This window comes from Choloepus didactylus, chromosome 4 (assembly GCF_015220235.1).
Source record: "Choloepus didactylus isolate mChoDid1 chromosome 4, mChoDid1.pri, whole genome shotgun sequence".
Taxonomy (NCBI): domain Eukaryota; kingdom Metazoa; phylum Chordata; class Mammalia; order Pilosa; family Megalonychidae; genus Choloepus; species Choloepus didactylus.
Genome location: NC_051310.1, coordinates 64,695,960 through 64,714,938, shown reverse-complemented (window position 1 = coordinate 64,714,938; position 18,979 = coordinate 64,695,960). Strand labels below are relative to the sequence as shown.

At 37.4% G+C, this 18,979-nt stretch overlaps 1 protein-coding gene across 5 annotated transcripts in view; it reads right to left on the bottom strand.

The window, feature by feature from the left end:
* Positions 1 to 637: 637 nt before the first annotated feature.
* Positions 638 to 18,979, bottom strand: part of LOC119531481 (zinc finger protein 596-like) — a 37,315-nt gene continuing 18,973 nt past the window's right edge. For 2 of the 5 annotated variants that reach the window (XM_037832774.1, XM_037832775.1), the window contains exons 3-6: positions 12,369 to 12,495; positions 5,242 to 5,337; positions 4,638 to 4,720; positions 638 to 4,207 (exon numbers count right to left, since the gene is read on the bottom strand). In XM_037832774.1, the coding sequence (XP_037688702.1) occupies positions 2,357 to 4,207; positions 4,638 to 4,720; positions 5,242 to 5,337; positions 12,369 to 12,495 (2,157 nt within the window). In that variant the 3' untranslated portion in view covers positions 638 to 2,356. Of the gene's footprint in view, positions 4,208 to 4,637; positions 4,721 to 5,241; positions 5,338 to 8,186; positions 8,288 to 9,695; positions 9,913 to 12,368; positions 12,496 to 18,979 lie in introns of those variants that run through there. The other 3 variants (XM_037832777.1, XM_037832776.1, XM_037832778.1) reach the window with 2 other exon arrangements.

The following is an 18,979-nucleotide window of genomic DNA, read 5'->3' as shown; positions in this document are numbered from 1 at the left end:
AGTGGCATTACCAGAAAGGCACCCTGATTCTAAATTGTAGGTGATGCAGATGTCTTCTTCCAGAAAATTAGACACTCTGATTATTGGCATTCTGTAAATTGAACCCTCCCTATGACTGCAAAATACATTCTGTTCCTTATTTGGTGTGATCTCTGTTATTGGCAAAAGCCTTTCTGCAATAAAATGCTAACGTATGGAATGACACTGACAGGTTCTGAACTTGGGAATTTCCTGGCCAATGAAACTACAACTCCCCATGACATGTTTGTGTTATTAAAATAGTTTTGTTTTTAATTTCTTACTAAATTAAAAAAATATTAAGTATTTTAAAAGAGGAGTATTTACATATCATAAACCCTATGTTGTTTGCTAAATCTGATGTTAAGCAAAATAACAGAAATAGATTAGCTTTTATAAGGGGGGTATATTAGGTTACAAGTTTAGAGTTCTAAGACCATAAAGGTGTCCAAACTAAGCATCAAGAGGATACCATCACTGAAGAAAGGCCTGGGAAATTGAACACCTCTGTCAGCTGGTTAGGCATTTGGTTGCTGGTCCTTTGCTCTGGGGTTCTGGTTTCAAAGTGGATTTCTCCAAAATGTCACTGGGCTTGTCTTTCTTAACTTTTCTCTCTCAGCTCCTGTGCATCCATGCTTATTCTCTCAGGGCATTTCTAAATGTCTGGGGGTCTTCTTAGCTTCTTCAGGGCAAACTCTAGGATTCATCTCTTAGCTTAGCATCTCCAAAAGTCTTTCAGTCTGCATCTCGAAGTGTCTGATATCTGTGTCTGCCTCGTGGGTCTCTTAAGGAACCCAGTAAACTAATCAAGACCCACCTTGAATGGGCAGGGTCACAACTCAATGGAAAAATCCTAATAAAATTTCCCACCCACAAGTTTGTCCCAAGAATGCATTACAAATATGGCTTTTTATGGGGTGCATAAGAGACTCAAACCAGCACACTCTAGTTGTAAAGTGTTTTAATTTATCAATGTTTGCATTCATCTTTGCCATGAACATACATATTATAATACTAAGACAATAGTAAAGAATAATAACATTCTGTTCTAGATTTTTGAGTTATCATTCCAAGTTACTTTCTGATTGATTCACATCTTTGTGACTGGCACTGCATAAAAAGAAAATTCAAATATGGCAAACAGATTTTCAGCAACAATATTTCTTGCTTATGTATACAGAAGAACTGATCAGTGAATTAACCTCACTTCACAATACTTTTTACAAATTCAAAACTTATACCCATTTCACTTCACACTTTGTACTGTTACCCTACATAATATCAACAGGAAGTCTTGTTCAAAACCTTGAGTCTCTGCTGAATTTTGTGCTAATGGGCAACATAAAGTATTTCAGTTTCCACTATGAATTTTCTGATATGAAATCAAGTTGCAGATATTTCTAAATGGATTTCAATTTTTTTCTTTCCTCTGCATATGAAAATTAATGCTAAAGGAATGAGTGATCACTGATTTCATGCCTGCATTCATGACACTGATAAGAGATTTATAAAGTGTGGCTTCTCAATTGCCCTACAAATGTGGGTGTACAGATAAAGAATTTTGTGATTTTTCATGAAAAACTTATCCAGCATGAAGTACCTGGAAATTTCTCAAGAAGCTCCTTTATCTGGTAAAGGTCTATCAATAGGAGAAGAGGATGAAGACTCTCTAACTTTCATTAAATGTATAACACGAGTTCTCTCACATTGTATATTATCAGACCTTCTTACTAAATTTTTTGCCACAAAGGTGACATGATATTGATTCTCTCCAGTATGAACTGGCTTATATTGATGTAGAAAGAATGATTTTAAAGCTCTACCAGTTTGATTATAAATGGTGTTTCCTCAGTGTGTGGGTTGCCTGGTATGTTTAAAGGATAATTCAAGGGCTGAAATCCCTTCAATATTCAAATCATTTATGTTATCAGTTCTCTCACATAATCTACTAAGTGAATACTGGCTGCAGACTTTTACATATAACACTCATAAAGTTTCACTCAATTTGAGTTCTCTCATGTTATCTTTAAGTTTACAAAAATAAACTAATTTTCCCATGTAGATAATATTCTTACGGTATCTTTCCCCTGGATATTTTGTCATGTTTTCTAAAACCAGAAGAGTGGGTGGAGGCTTTCTGACATTCATGAGATTCATAAGGTTTCTCTCCAGTGTCAGTTGTCTCATGTTGTCTCAGATGAACATATTGTGACAGCTTTCCCACACAGAAGACATTCATAGTGTTTCTCTCAGGTGTGAGTGCTATCATGTACTCGAAGGCTAGAATAACAGGTGAAGACCTTCTCACATAGATGACATTCTATGTGAAACATGATGATCATGTTTCTTTCCAGTGAGTTCTCTCATGAGCTCTAAGGGAAGAACACTGAGGGAAGGCTTTCCCACAAAGATGGCATTTATATGGTTTCTTTCCAGTGTGAGCTCTCTCATGTTCTCTAAGATAAAAACAACGGGTGAAAACTTTCCCACATAGATGGCATTTATACGGTTTCTCGCCAGTGTGAGTTCTTTCATGTTGTCTCAGGTGACCATATTGAGTGAAGGCTTTCCCACATTGAAGACATCCATATGGTTTCTCACCAGTGTGAGTCCTCTCATGTTCACTAAGATAAAAACAACGGGTGAAGACTTTCCCACATAGATGACATTCATACGGTTTCTCTCCAGTGTGAGTTCTCTCATGTTGACTCAGGTTACCATATTGAGTGAAGGCTTTCCCACATTGAAGACATTCATATGGTTTCTCACCAGTGTGAGTCTTCTCATGTTGTCTAAGAATAGAACAACGGGTGAAGACTTTCCCACATAGATGGCATTCATATGGTTTCTCTCCAGTATGAGTTCTCTCATGTCGTTTCAGGGAAGAGAGATAAGTAAAGGCTTTCCCACACCAATGACAATCATATTTCTCTCCAGTGTGAGTTCTCTCATGAGCTCTAAGGGAAGAAATCTGAGAGAAGGCTTTCCCACAAAGATGGCATTTATATGGTTTCTCTCCAGTGTGTGTTCTCTCATGTCGTCTCAAGCTAGAGAAATGACTGAGGGCTTTCCCACATAGATGACATTCATAAGGTTTCTCGCCAGTGTGAGTTCTCTCATGTTGTCTCAGGTGACCATATTGAGTGAAGGCTTTCCCACATTGAAGACATCCATATGGTTTCTCACCAGTGTGAGTCTTCTCATGTTCTCTAAGAATGGAACAACGGGTGAAGACTTTCCCACATAGACAGCATTCATAAGATTTCTCTCCAGTATGAGTTCTCTCATGTCGTTTCAGGGAAGAGAGATAAATAAAGGCTTTCCCACACAGATGACAATCATGTTTCTCTCCAGTGTGAGTTCTCTCATGGACTCTAAGGGAAGAACACTGAGGGAAGGCTTTCCCACAAAGATGGCATTTATATGGTTTCTTTCCAGTGTGAGTTCTCTCATGTTGTCTCAAGCTAGAGAAATGATTGAAGGCTTTCCCACATAGATGACATTCATAAGGTTTCTCTCCAGTGTGAATTCTCTCATGTTCTCTAATAGCATCATATTGAGTGAAGGCTTTCCCACCTAGATGGCATTTATATGATTTCTTTCCAGTGTGAGTTCTCTTATGCTGTTTCATGTTAGACAAATGACTAAAGGCTTTCCCACATAGATGGCATTCATAAGGCTTCTCTCTAGTGTGAGTTCTTTCATGATCTCTAAGGATGGAACATCGAGTGAAAGCTTTCCCACAGAGATGACATTGATATGGTTTCTTTCCAATGTGAGTTCTCTCATGTCTCAAGGTAGAGAAATGAGTTAAGTCTTTCTCATGTAGGTGACATTCATAAGGTTTCTCTCCAGTATGAGGTCTCTCATGTACTCTGATGCCAGAATTATGAGTGGAGGCTTTCTCACACAGATGATATTCATTAGGTTTCTCTTCAATGTAAGTTCCATTGTAATGTGTAAGGACAGAGCTTTCAACAAAGGATTTACCAATTAGAGGACATTCATATAATTTACTTCTAGTGTAAAAATGCTTCTGTTGATTAAAAGATGACTGGTCATTAAAAGGTTTTCCAAATAGATTGCTGAAGTAGGTTTTCTTTCCCTTGCGGTTTAACACAGGTTGAGTAAAGTCCTCTGGCATTTCACTACATATAATTCCATTCTCTTGAGTATTAGAATTTGGCTTCTGGGAAGTAGATGAGAGAATATGAAAGGTTTGCTCATAAAAATCAATTCATATACATATGAATTCTAGAACAATCAACCAGTGCCAGTCTCCAATTAATATCTTTCCTATATTAGTTACATAACATGTTATTCTCCTGCATGCAGAGATCTTCTCTTTTCTGGCATCTAAACTGCACTCTTCATCAGTTTTGAAGACATTATAATGTTTCAAAGATTTGGTATATGAGCCATGCTTACACAACTATATTTTCATTAAAACCCAGGTTATCATTTTCCATTGAAATTAATTTTCCATAAATTCAAACTATCACAGAGTTTTTCTGGATTAGCACTTAAACCAACCTACAGTTAAGTGATTGCATTGAATTACTAATTTATTCCACTTCCAGGTATATGTTTGGAAGACCAGGGGTCACCACCATGCTTACCAATGATATGACTGTAAATGTGTCTTTCCTGCAGATATGTTGCATGGAGAGCATTTCCTGCTTTTTAAAGCCACCTTCACTGCCTGAAACAATTGAAAAGAGAATTAAATGCTAGACTAGCATTAGGGAAATGAAAATGCTGAAAAGACCCACATGACCCTATAATTGTTTCAAATGTGACACTTATCTGGGAAAGAACATCAAATTAAGTATTATTTTAGGTGTTAGAAAACTTCATGTGAAATTGACAATTAGAAAAGGTGTTCAAGATGGAAGCATAAGAAAACTTACTTTTAAAATAGCATGTGGGAAGCTAAAGGGTGGGAAAAACACTTAAGAGGAGTACCAAGAAAAGGATGATTAAGTGAAAGTTTAAATTCAATATTACATTAACATCCATTTCCCCAGAGCCATGGACACTTGAATACAGATTATTAAATAAGCCAAAAAAGTGACTACACCTGTGGAAAATTTCCCCCATATCATCACCTACATTTCATAATATGTAGTTTACTTAAGGAAATCTGCAGGTGATATTTCAAGAATCTACTCAGTCACTGACAAGGCACTACCTTGTCATGAAGGACAGGTTCCTAAAGCTCACCTGAATTCTGGCTTTGGAAAAATCCAATTCCTTCTTTCATCAGTTTCTCTACTTGATTGAACTTGGAGACTTCATCAGATTTACAGATCTGATTTCCTGGTTTTGGGAAAAAATAAATGGAATTCTGAGTTCTGTGCACTTAGTGTATTATCATCAAGTCCAGGAAAGATGTTTGTTTTAGTTTCCTATGCTGCTTAAGCAAATACCATGAAAGTTGCTAAACAATGGAAATGTATTAGCTTATGGTTTTGAGGTCAGGAAAATGTCAAAATCAAGGCATAATTGAGGCAATGCTTTCTCCACAACACTGTGGGATTCTGGGGCTGGAATCTGGTGACCCTGGATCCTTAGTCTGCACATGGGATGGCACATGGCAGCATCTACTGGTCTCTTGCTTCTCTTCTGGGTTTCATTGATTTCAGTTCTTATGTCTGATGAGTTTCTGTGTGTTTGAATTTTGTTCTCTTAAAAAGGACACCAGTAATTGGATTAAAACACATCCTGATTTAGGTGGGACACACCTTAACCCAAGGATCCTTATCCAAAGATCATACATACAGTCAGTATACAAAGGAATGGATTAGAGTTAAGAAAATGTTTTTCAGGGGTACATACAACTTCAAACCATACTCCAACCTCTGGACCCCTAAAAGAACTGTTCTTTCTATAGGCAAAATGCATTCATTCCATCATAATATCCCAAAAGACTTAAGTCTTTCAGAAACAAAGCTTAGTACAAAGACTAAAATCATTTATGGGTATGGTCTATCCTGGAGCACAATTCTCCTCTGTGAACCTGTGAAATCTAAAGAAGAAGTTATCTGCTTCCAATTTACAATGGACGAACAGGTATAGAATAAACATTTCCATTCCAATAGTGAGAAAGTGAAAGGAAAACAAAGTTCATGTTTCCAAACTCTGCAAGGCATACTCCATTACATATGAAGGTCTCACAGTCACATAAGGAATGATATCTTGCCCTCCGAAGCTGATGAAATGGCAGCCTGTTCTGGTTTGCTAATGCTATTTTGCAAAACACCAGAAATGAGCTGGCTTTTATAAAGGGGGTTTATTTGGTTACAAATTTATAGTCTCAAGGCCAAAAAAGTGTCCAAGTTAAGGCATCAAGAACAGGGTACCGTCACATAATGGCCAATGACATTTGGAATACTCCTGTTGTCTGGGAAGGCTCATGGCTGGCATTTTCTTTCTTTGTTCCCAATTAGTTTTTCAAAAGGCTCTCTCCCAGGACATTTCTCTCCAGGCATCTGGGGGTATTCTCTCTGTTTCTCCCAGGCAAACTCTGGAGTAGAAGTCTGCTTTCAATGGCAATCTCTAAAATGTCTATCTCAGCTACAGCAGCACTGAGTTCCCTCTGTTTGTCTGCCCTTTATATAGCTCCAGTGACTTAATTAATACCCATAGTGAATGGATGGGGTAACATCTCCATGGAAATTATCCAATCAAAGGTCTTGCCCACAGTTGATTCAGTCTCATCTCCATGGAAACAATCAATAGGTTCCAACCTAATCAACACTAATGCACTGACCCCACCAGACTGCATGAAAGAACATGACTTTTTCTGGGGGACCTAATATATCCAAACTGGCACACAGTCCTACCCCTTCCAAGTGCTTGTTCAGGATCCATGCTCTCTGTAAACAACAGGGTGAAGCCTCCATCCTATTAGAACAATGGGGTGGCAGCCAGAAACTACACCCACACAGGTACAGATTCTAACCTCTGAAAACAGTGGGATCACAGCAATCTTCCTCAACAATAGGTTAAGAGGCCAAACCACTCCAAGCTCTGGAGCAGACACACGCTTTCCACTCACATGGGTGGGGCCACATTCTTGCCTGAGAAGATGTCTTCAGTCCAGGCCTCAGCTTTCCATGGTTCTGCCCTTTTACCTACAATCTGCCCCTTCTCTATCCCTTTTAATCCAGGCTGGCAATGGTTCCATTCATACTGATCTTGAAAAAATCTGTCAGTTGTGCATGTAGAACATAGAGGTCAAAACCATGAGACAGAGGAATGTGCTCAGACAACTTCTGGATAACTGCACCTCCAATCCTAATTTGAACAAAAATCACTGACTCATTCCATGTTTAATTAAACACACACATGGAGCACTATTCTCTGGGGACTTGCTTTCCAGCAGCTCAGAATTTTCCTAACCATCAATTTCAGGTTTCTTTATGCCCAGGATTCCAGTTTTCAGCTTATCACAGTTCTTTTGCATTTTAATATTAGCTGCAGGGAGAAACTAGTTTGCACATTCCACACTTACCTTGGAAACTGCCTCAAATATTGAAGTCCATCACTGAAGTTCTGTCTTTCATGCAACATAAGAAATCAATTTTGCCAAGTTTTCTGCCATTTATAAAACAAGGATTGCCTTTCCTCTTGTTTCCAATAATACATCATCATTTCCTTCTAAGACCTTACTGGAAGTACCTTTAAAATCCATATTTCTACAGCCTCTTCAAAGCATTCTAGTATTTCTTATAAAGCACCTCATGATTCTTCCATCTTCAACTAAATTACCCCATTCCAAGGCCATTTCCACATTTTTGATATATGCAACAGAAGAACCCCACTCACCTGGTTCCAAATTCATTTTAGTTTCTGAGGCTGCTTAACAAATAGCATGAAATAGGTTGGTGGAAACAATGGAAATTTATTAGCTTATGGTTTTTTTGAGAGAGAACATTTATTGAATCAAAATCAATAATTTCTTTTAATATCTACAAGCCAATACTGAACTTACTTTGCTCAAAATGAACACAATGTACAAAAAAAGTATGCTTATATTATAAAAATATGTCAATCTTTTCTTCTGGGCACTGAGCAGATGTCATTTTAAACAAAATCAAGGCAAACTTGCTCTCTATAATGACAATTCTATAATTTAATAAAAAAGTGAAAGCTGATATACTCACAAAGTATTTTTAAAAGCCCACTGATAATGCTGCTTTATGCTCATTGGCACCACTTCACACTTGCATCATGGAAAAGTACCTCTTTTATAGAATACAGATCACTGTTTTAACAGAATACATGTGATTAGTTAAATCTTTAGGTTTCTGACTTAACAGTTGTTAACATGTATTTCAGCAAAGTATTAATAGCTTAATGAACTTTGAGTAGGAAAATCCTTTTTTATGTAATAAGCTTTCATTTAAAAACAGATATGTTGCTTTGGTGAAAAATGACCTCCCAAGATCTACAATCCAATTTATGAATGGAGGAAAGCTGCAGCCCCCTCGACCCTTTCACACTCAAATATCCTCAATCCTCCCTAAAAATATATGCCCAAGTTTATATTGTCTCTTTTTTGTTGTCATTTTCTTCTTTCTTGCATTGATTGGCACTTTCCCAGGAGCCCATAACAGGTGCTCTTGTATACAGTGTGGCTGCTGTGCATATACAGTTAGTGGCAGTGGCAGAACAGTTACAGGATGAAAAGTCAAGCCTTTGGCTTAGCATGGAGATAACACTCCAAAGCTCAAGGGAATATTTGGTCCTTGAGAAACAGAAAAGATAGCAGAATGGAAATAATAATATAAAACCATGAGTTGGGAAAAAGAGACCATAGTCCCATCATTGTTGCTCCAGGAGTTAAGTGACAAGTTCAAAAAACTGTACTAATTTTAAAAATCAAAATAGAAATAAACCAAATAGCGTCAGCACTGACAATGCCAATGAAATGCAACCTGTCCTAAGAGCTTATACACAGCACTGTCACTGGTAGGAAATGATTCTGGCTGGGCAGAATGACCCAAGTACTCAGGCAAATCCCAGAATACAATGGCAACATAGTGAATTAGTGACAACAAATGAATCCAATTTTAGGAGTTGCTGAGCAAACTACAAAATATCTGTTTTGATTAAGTATGTGACTTTTAAGATACAAATGTTTTTTCTAGACCAATTCTCTCTGTGCCTGGTTCTGACACCTCTGAAGGCTTAAAATTGCAGAAATACAAGGAATGAGTAATCTGGAGCCCTGCTATAGTGGGTAAGTTAATTTCAAAAGAACTGGGGGAGAAATGCTTTCATGTTTTACTTACATAAAAACTAATATTTGTTCAGTTACCTGTTTCACAATATCCTGGGACTCAGGTGAGGAGAATAGGATAAAACAAAGCAGAAGAGAAATTGATTGCTGTTTCTTTAGCTAATTACCTAATTCCTTACAGCTTTCTAAATTCTCAACTAAGCCCACTTTGCACATGAAATATTAATCCTGTCAAATATAGTGAGATATGGCTAAAATACACATATAATCTAAGCTGACTTAAGCATTTTAATGAGAACACTATCACTGATTGTGGTTATAGGGAAGGAGGAACACTTACTGAAATATTTGAAATGTTATAATATTAAAAGGGACAGCACTATTTGTGAAAGGATGAACATATTTTGGAACCTGAGCAAAGGTTTCTCACCAATACCATAAAAAGTGACCATCCAGGTTGTTTTCACTGGCAATGATTCAGCCAGATCAGTGTGTTGTTCTTGGCAACTTCCATGGCCCCCAAAATATTCAGGACACAGAAAGTCCAACACCTCTGGAGGTCTACAGTTAGTAACAGGGGCCTGAAGTTCAACACTCCCACTGCAAACAACTGGATACCATAATATTAAATAAAAATAAAAGGAATGAGTACACAAAGAAATTAAACAGCTAATAAAATGATGCTATTAAGAATCAGACTGGATGAGAGGATTACCACACCTGTCCACAATCACAGGTCCTTGCTCTCAAAATAAACATAAAGAGCATTTACAACAGAATAAAGTTTTATGAATGCAAGTTTTTCTTTTATTGCAATTCTAATCAAACAGACCAAAAGTCATACTTCTAAAATAATTAAACTAGTTCTCTTTTTCTGTAAAACTGATGTGACTTGGTACCACAGCTAAACTATCTCTAATAGCAGCAGTATCATCAGCCCATGGCAGCAAAGAAATTTTAATTTCTAGCCCCCCATGGACTCCCATACAAAGCAACTTCCTAAAGCATGCAGATATCTACTCTGCTGAAGTTTCAAATGAAAAAAAAGATCACTGTGCTTGTGGGTCTCATACCTTCCAAAATATACATAAATGGTGGCAAGTTAACAAACAGCATACCCTTGTTTACCAATGAAATCATATAAGGTGAAGGGTGGGTGGTGGAGAGATAGATGTTTAAAATGAAAAAAAATATTTCAAATGATGCTAGCCTTCTCCAGAAAAGGTCATGCTAAGATCATATCCATATCAACTCAAAAACTGAAAATTAAGCCATAATCCAAAGAACACTCTCCATCAGTCCAAATGCATGCATGCCAGCTGAGGAAAATGCAGTATTCATCTGACAATAGTTTCTTCAGAGCAGAACAGTGATGTCTCACTGGAGTAATCACAAGAGGGTGAATAAGATGTCATTACACTTCTTTTTTTGTCATTTAAAAAAAAGGGAAGAAAAGAAAAACTATCACAAGACAAAAAAATTAAAAGGAAAGTTCACAATAACTGGAGAAGCCTATCCCTGGGGCTATCCTGCCTTAGTGTCCACAAGCTGCATCTGCATGTTGGCAGACATCCTGCCTCCATAGCCTCCCTTGGGCTGCATTTGGTTCTGAATGGAACTAACTGAATTCGTTACACTGAACAGGCCTCCTGATCCTATGTGAGCTGTGTGTATGAAGTTTGTTGGCTCTCTGATCATACTTTGGTCAACTCACCATCATCTTTCCACTCCTTGTCAACACAGCAACCCATTCAGCTATCTCTGGGCTGAGAATATTCCATATTATGCATACAGATGACTCTGCAGATTCATTGTTGTAGAAATTTTCCCTTGAAGTTCTTTCATTTGTGTTGGAGGTTTCACTCAAAAATCCACACACCTGTAACTGGTGCTATTGTTGCCTTTTCCTCTGCTGCCCACTCCATCTGCAGCCACTCTTGGTGCCTGCTCCATGGCTCTTTCCATCCCCATGCCCACAGCTGCACTCCCTGATGTGCACACCATCTCCTGGCCCCTCCTTCCCCACCCAGGCTGGTGCTCAAGGCAGCACTAGAGCTAGCTTATTGTTTTGAGGCTAGGAAAATGTCCAAATGCAGGCATCATCAAGACAACACTTTCTTCCCAAGACTGTGGCATTCAGGGGCTTGGAGCCGGCAACCTTGCTCCTTATCTTGCCATACAGCAAGGCACATCATGGTGTCTCCTGGTCTCTTCTCTTCCAGGTTTCAGTGATTTCAGCTTCTTATTTCTATGGCTTTAACTCTCTCTCTTCTCTTAATTTTATTCTTTAAAAAGTATTCCCATATTAAGATGAAGCCCCATCCTGATTGAGGTGGGACACACGAAAACTGAAGTAACCACATTAAAAGTTCCAATGTAAAATGGTTTAACATGTGCAGGAATAGTTTAGATTTAAGAACATGTTTATTCTGTTGTGTATATATAACTTCAAACCATTATAGTGATCAAAGAAGAATAAAGTGTATACATTGAAGATAAGCCAATGAAGAAGTACCTGGAACACAGAATAGTGACATTTTTTTCACAATCAAAGGGTCATCTTGACCTTGGGCCCAAATACAGTGAGAGACTTTGGTTTCTGATTTCCAAGTTCAAAGACAGACTGCAGAGCTCTGTGTATTACCATACAAGAAGAAATTACGTTTCCACAATAATTCATTATCTTTAAAAGAATCCAATACCAAGGTTGTCCAGAACAGTCTAAGTTTATGTGCAAAAGGATAAGCCTGTTGTTTTTATGGCTATAGTCTGAATCCACAGCCAATTTCTAGGGTGCAATAACTAGGACACATTTAATCCATTATTTATCCTTTCAGAAAATACTCATTGAATTCCTAGAACTGCTCTGAGTGCTAGACATTAAGCAAAATAAAAACATAAAATTTGTGTTCATGAAGATGACATTCTAGTGGGGTGAAAAACTAGATGTAAGTAGTAAGTACAGAAAGAAATCTCTTTTAGGTAGTTTTTCATGTTATGCAATAATATATATATAAGGTATAAAAATAAAATATCAAACAATATAGATAAGTTGTTCTAGACAATTCTTGAGAGGATTAGATGGTAAGTTTGGGAGACTCACCCACTGAAAGCAGATGACTGATATTCTCCACCATCACATCTCTGAACAGCATTTTCTGGAATACATCCAGCAGAGCCCACTCCTCCTGGGTGAAGTCTATAACTACATCTTTCAAGTTCACTAGCTCCTAAAAGCATGAGAGACATTCATGTTCAGAAAGGACCATCTGCCAATGTCCAACATAGAATGTTTGAGAGGACAGCACTGAGGAAGTGGTGATTATTGCCAGAAAGCTCAAATTGCATTTGAGTTCCTAATAAATGGATCATCATGACTTACAGATGGTGGTGTAAAATTTGTACTTAAGCATTCATAACTATAACACCCCTTTCCACCAATTTAAAGTAAATTAACAGACTCATGACAGGACAATGAATATCCATGATTTGCCACTTTTATATCATAGCTATGGTAAGATTATTGCCCCAAGTGTCTTCAATTTCCTCTCATCTATGATATTGTTTTACAAGTTTTACAAAAGTTGACAGATATAATGAGCTTATGTGTAAAGTACTTCCTATCTGAACATAATGCATAGGTATATTACCCATTAGAATGGCAGAGAATCTTGCAGCAAAATACATCATTCTGCAGAACTAAACAGATATCATGGATAACTTGGATCACTACATGCTTCCTGGCTCAACTCTCCATAATTCTGGTGTTCATCATAATGTACAAGTACAGACAGTTAACAAGCATATACAACAGATCCCTGAGACTGCAGTACTGAAGGATGATCCTGGCTGGCCATCCCAGGGATATGAGATCTTCCAACTTCAACTTTCCTTGGGATCTGCAAAACCCATGTTCATCATCTCTCTTGTATTTTCACCTTCTCTGTATGTTCAAGAGCATAAGTCTCTTGATCCATTCTGGTCTTTCCAATTTTTCAAACATTTTTACAAGCCATAAATTTTACTCTACCCACTATACTCCATCTCCTGAAGGCACACTAAAATTAAACACTTCTTTTCATTACTAACATTTATAAAATTGGAATGAAGATTATTCATAACAAGGGAAGATGGGCAATGAGGACAAAAGGAGAGGAAGAAATTTAGTATCTTTTTTAAAATTTTTAAAATGTATGAATATAAAATATTGATATTTTAAGAAATTAGGGAAGGTGGCACTTAGGAGAGACAGGGCAAAAAACACCTCTGTGAAAAATGCTAGACTAAAGACAGAAAGTGACCCAGAACATCATTTCCAGTGATGCACCAGCTGAACAAGGTCTGCTAAATCCACAGGGACCATGCACTTGGTGAAACTGGGAGTCTGCATTCTGAAATGAGTGAGTGAGCCCACTAGATAACTGGCAGTCATATGGTGGTCTGTGGAAAATGGGGGTTGGTGTTTGGAGATGGACTAGTTTCAAAAACCCAAAACTGGCTGGGAACTGCATCCCCACAACCTGTAGGCATGCCTCAATATCTGGCATGGAAATAGCCTTTCACACACCTGTTGCTAACTGTCTCAAACTGAGGAAGGCAGAGATTAGCAAAAAGGGGAAAATCACCAAGCCCCATAGAGCGATCTTCCCAGTGGGCTGGAAATTCTCCTGCCTAGCACTGGCACCACAGCCCAGAGCTGTGCCAAACAACCTGACATAATGGGAAGTGCTTCCAGCTACACATGAACATGCCACAATATCTGACATGGATGATAGCCTTTTGCACACCCGTAGCTAACTGTTCTAGACCTAGGAAGGTGGAGGTGTGCAAAAATGGGGAAATTAACATGTCCTGTGCAGTCATCCTTTCAGCAGTCTGGGAACACTCCTACACTGCCCTGTGGCCCCAAGGGCATGGCTTGGAAGAGGGACACACTTGGAAGACCCAGGCACCATATGCCAATACCAAGGACTGTGGGTCAGTGGCAGAGACAAACTGTGGTGGGACTGAACTGAAGGTTTAGACTCTGGCAAAAGCTTTAAATCTCCAGGAACACCTGGAGGGCTTATTAAAGCTGCCCTCCTTCCCTAAACCCTCAGACACATGCCCCACATTCAGGGCAGGAAGCACAAACTAAACATGCAAACATAGTGCACCAATTGGACACCCACAAGATTCAGACCCACACTCACCACAAACACAAAGCTGGGGAGAACTGGCTTGAGAGGAACAGGTGGCTCATGGATGCCACATGCTGGAAAGAGAAAGTGTACACCACCAAGCTGTAGATCTGACAAATCAGATGTAAGTTTTTAAATCAGCCTACACATCCTAGAAGAATCTTACCAAGTTAAGCAAATGCCAAGTGGCCAAAAACAACAGAAAACTGTAAAGCATATGAAGAAACCAGATGATATGGAAAACCCACACCCTAACACCCAAATCAAAAGATCAGAGGAGACACAGTACTTGGAGCAAATAATCAAAGAACTAAAGACAAACAACAAGAGCATGGCACAGGATATAAAGGACATGAAGAAGACCCTAGAAGAGAATAAAGAAGAAACTGCAGGAGTAAATAAAAAAATAGATGATCTTATGGAAAGTAGAAGAAAAGAATAACAAGGATTAAAACAGAAATAAATGACAGAGAACAAAAAACAATAGAATAAATAATACAAAAAGGTTCTTTGAGAAAATCAACAAGAGTGACAAGAGAGAGAAGACCCATATAAACAAAATAATGAATGAGAAGGGTGACATTACTGTGGATCCTGAAGAAATTAAAAAAAATTCTGAGGATACTATGAACAACTGTATGCCAATAAACTGGATAATATAGAGGCAATGGACAATTTCCTGGAAACATATGAACAACCTAGACTGACCAGAGAAGAAATAGAAGACCTCAGCCAACCCATCACAAGCAAAGAGATCCAATCTGTCATCAAAAAACTTTCCACAAATAAATGCCCAGGGTCAGATGGCTTCACAGGGGAATTCTACCAAATTTTCCAAGAACTGACACCAATCTTAATTAAATTCTTTCAAAACCCTGAAGAAAATGGAGCATGGCCTAACACATTTTATGAAGCTAACATCAATCTAATACCAAAACCAGGCAAAGGGGCTACAAAAAAGGAAACTACAGGCCAGGCTCCCTAATATAGATGCAAAAATTCTCAATAAAATACTTGCAAATCAAATGCAAAGTCTTTTTGTAAGACTAATATCTTACAAAAACACACTATGAGCAAGTGGGTTTCATTCCAGGCATGCAAGGATGGCTCAACATAAAAAAAATCAATCTACATACTACAACTCACTAACAAATCAGTAGAGAAAAATCAAATGATTAGCTCAATAGATGCTGAGAAAGCATTTGACAAAATCCAACATCCCTTTTTGATAAAAACACTTCAAAAGGTAGGAATTGTAGAAAACTTCCTCAATATGATAAAGAGCCTATATGAAAAATCCACAGTCAGAGTAGTACCCAACAGCAAGAGATTGAAAGCCTTTTCTCTAAGATCAGGAATGAGACAAGGGTGCCTGCCATCACTACTGTCATTCAACATTGTACTAAAAGCATTATCCAGGGCAATATGGCAAGACAAGAGAAAAAAGGCATGCATATTGGAAAGGAAGAAGTAAAACTGTCATTATTTGCAGATGATATGATCTTATATCTGGAAAACCCTGAGAAATTGATGAAACAGCTACTAGAGCTAATAAATTCAGCAAAGTAGCAGGATATGAGATTAATGCACATAAATCAGTAATGTTTCTATACCCTAGAAATGAATGAAGTGAAGAGACATTCAAGAAAAAGACACCATTTTCAATAGCAACTAAAACAACCAAGTACCTGGGAATAAACTTAACCAAAGATGTGAAAGATCTATACAAAGAAAACTACATAACACTACTAAAAGAAATACAAAGGGAATTTAAAAGATGGAAAAATATTCCATGTTCATGGATAGGAAGGCTAAATGTCATTATGATGTCAATTTTACCCAAACTCATCTACAGATTCAATGAAATCCCAATGAAAATTCCAACCTACTTTGCAGAGTTGGAAAAGCTAGTTATTAAATTTATTTACAAAGGGAAGATGCCTCAAATTGCTAAAAACTCTCTTAAAAAAGTAAAACAAAGTGGGAGGACTTACACTCCCTGACTTTGAAGCTTATTATAAAGCCACAGTAGTCAAAACTGCATGGTACTGGCACAAAGACAGATATATTGATTAATGGAATTGAATTCAGAATTCAGACATAGACCCCCAGATCTATGGTCAACTGATCTTTGAAAAGGCCCCCAAAGGTAGTAAACTGGAACATAACAGTCTTTTCAACAAATGGGGCTGGAAGAGTTGGATATCCATATCTGAAAGAATGGAAGAGGACCCCTACCTCACACCCTACACAAAAATTAACTCAAAATGGATTAAAGACCTCAATATAAAAGATGGTATTCTAAAACTCCTAGAAGATAATGTAGGGAAACATCTTCAAGACCTTGTATTAGGCAGTCAATTCCTAGACCTTACATCCAAAGCACAAGCAACAAAAGAAAAAATAGATAAATAGGAACTTCTCAAACTTAGCAGTTTCTGTACCTCAAAGGAATTTGTGAAAAAGGTGAAGAGGCAGCCAATTCAATGAGAAAAAGTTTTGGAAAACATGTATCTGACAAAAGACTAATATGTTACATATGTAAAAAAATTTCTATGACTCAATGACACTAGTACAGACAGCCCAATTATAAAATGGGCAAAAGATATGAAAAGACAGTTCTCTGAAGAGGAAAAACCAATAGCCAAAAAACACATGAAAAAATGTTCAGCTTCACTAGCTATTAGGGAGATGCAAATTCAGATTGCAATGAGATACCATCTCACACCAATTACAAGGGCTCCCATTAAACAAACAGGAAACTACAAATGCTGGAGGGTATGTGGAGAAATTGAAACTCTTATTCATTGTTGGTGGGACTATATCATGGTTCAGACACTCTGGAAGACAGTCTAGCAGTTCCTTAGAAAACTAGATATAGATTTACCCTTTGATCCAGCAATTGAACTTCTTGGTATATACCCTGAAGATCTGAAAGCAGTGACACGAACAGATATCTGCATGCCAATGTTCACAGCAGCATTATTCACAATTGCCAAGAGATGGAAACAACCCAAATGTCCTTCAACAGATGAGTGGATAAGTAAAATGTGTCATATATATATATGATGGAATACTACATGGCAGTAAGAAGGAATGATATTGTGAAACATATGACAACATGGATGAACCCTGAAGACATAACACTGAGCAAAAAGCAGGCACAGAAAGAGAAATGCTATATGCTACCACTAATGTGAATATTGAAAAATGTAAAATAAATTGTTTATAATGTTGAATGTAGGGAACTTAGTGATACAGAGCAATTAGCAAAGGGGGAATGATAATGTAATAAGAACAGATAAGCTATCATGGGTGAATTTAGCATTCTGGGAATGCCCAGGAATGACTATGGTTTGTTAATTTCTGGTGAGTATGGTAGGAGCAAGTTCACAGAAATGTTGCCATATTAAGTTATTTTCTTGGGATAGAGTAGGAACATGTCGGAAGTAAAGTAGTTATTTTAGGTTAGCTGTCTTTTTCTTATTCCCTTGTTTTGTTTAGTTTGAAATGTTCTTTTATTGTATTTTTTTAAAAAAATTTTGATATAATCAATACTTTAATAAATAAACAATGAAAAAACATACAGAGCCCCTCTGAGGAGCTGGGGAGAATGCAGATCCCCATAGGTTCAAGAGGCTCATATATATAATTTAAATGAAAGGATTTGGAAGAAAACCCATTTTGTCAATCTGATATTTTACCAAAGTGGCAGCTGAAATCTTAGCTTATATTAATCCTTTTCAGCTATAGCATCCTTTCATTTCATAAATTATTTATGTGGAAGGTCTTCTGTATTCTAAATTCTCCTCCAAAACATTGTAATTACATAATAATTTCATGAACCAATGATACTGTCAGAAGAAGTCACATTAATTTACTCATTTGTACCTCAGTACACATAAACAACAAATTAAATGTGCTTGGAGATTGACATTTATTTAATCCTCAAATTAACCTTAGTTATTAAGGCTAATTTACCTATTTAACAAATGAAATGAACAGAGGTGCAGAAATCTTTAGTAACCTTAGAAAATTACATTGGTAGAAAAGAAAGCCAGTGTTTGGATTATTTCTCCCTGCCTTCCCAGTTAAAATTCCTTAAGCCTTAAACTTAAGTTTTGCCTGGAATGTCACCTCTCATTTCAATAATCAGAGTTGGCACCTTATTGTGAAAATCTCCTTTTCATATGGCTTGTTCAATTATGCCCCTTGCCCAGGTGCTCCTACCTCATGAGAACCTTCATAGAATTGAATCCTCTATTCAAATATCAACCACTGGCTTTTTTAATATATAATGTAAAGCATAATCCATACTTACTCATATCACCAAATACTCACTGAGAACAATATTTCTCTTGCCCTGCCTGCTCCATGACTCCACAGAGAACATGACTAAGATGTTGAGCCAGGTCTAAAAACATATTTCCTTTCCTCAGGTCACTCATAAAATTTTTTATTATACATTTGTTTGTGCTCCCTACTGGTCTAACTGTATAAAATGATTCCTTCAATGATTTTAGGCAAGTTTCCC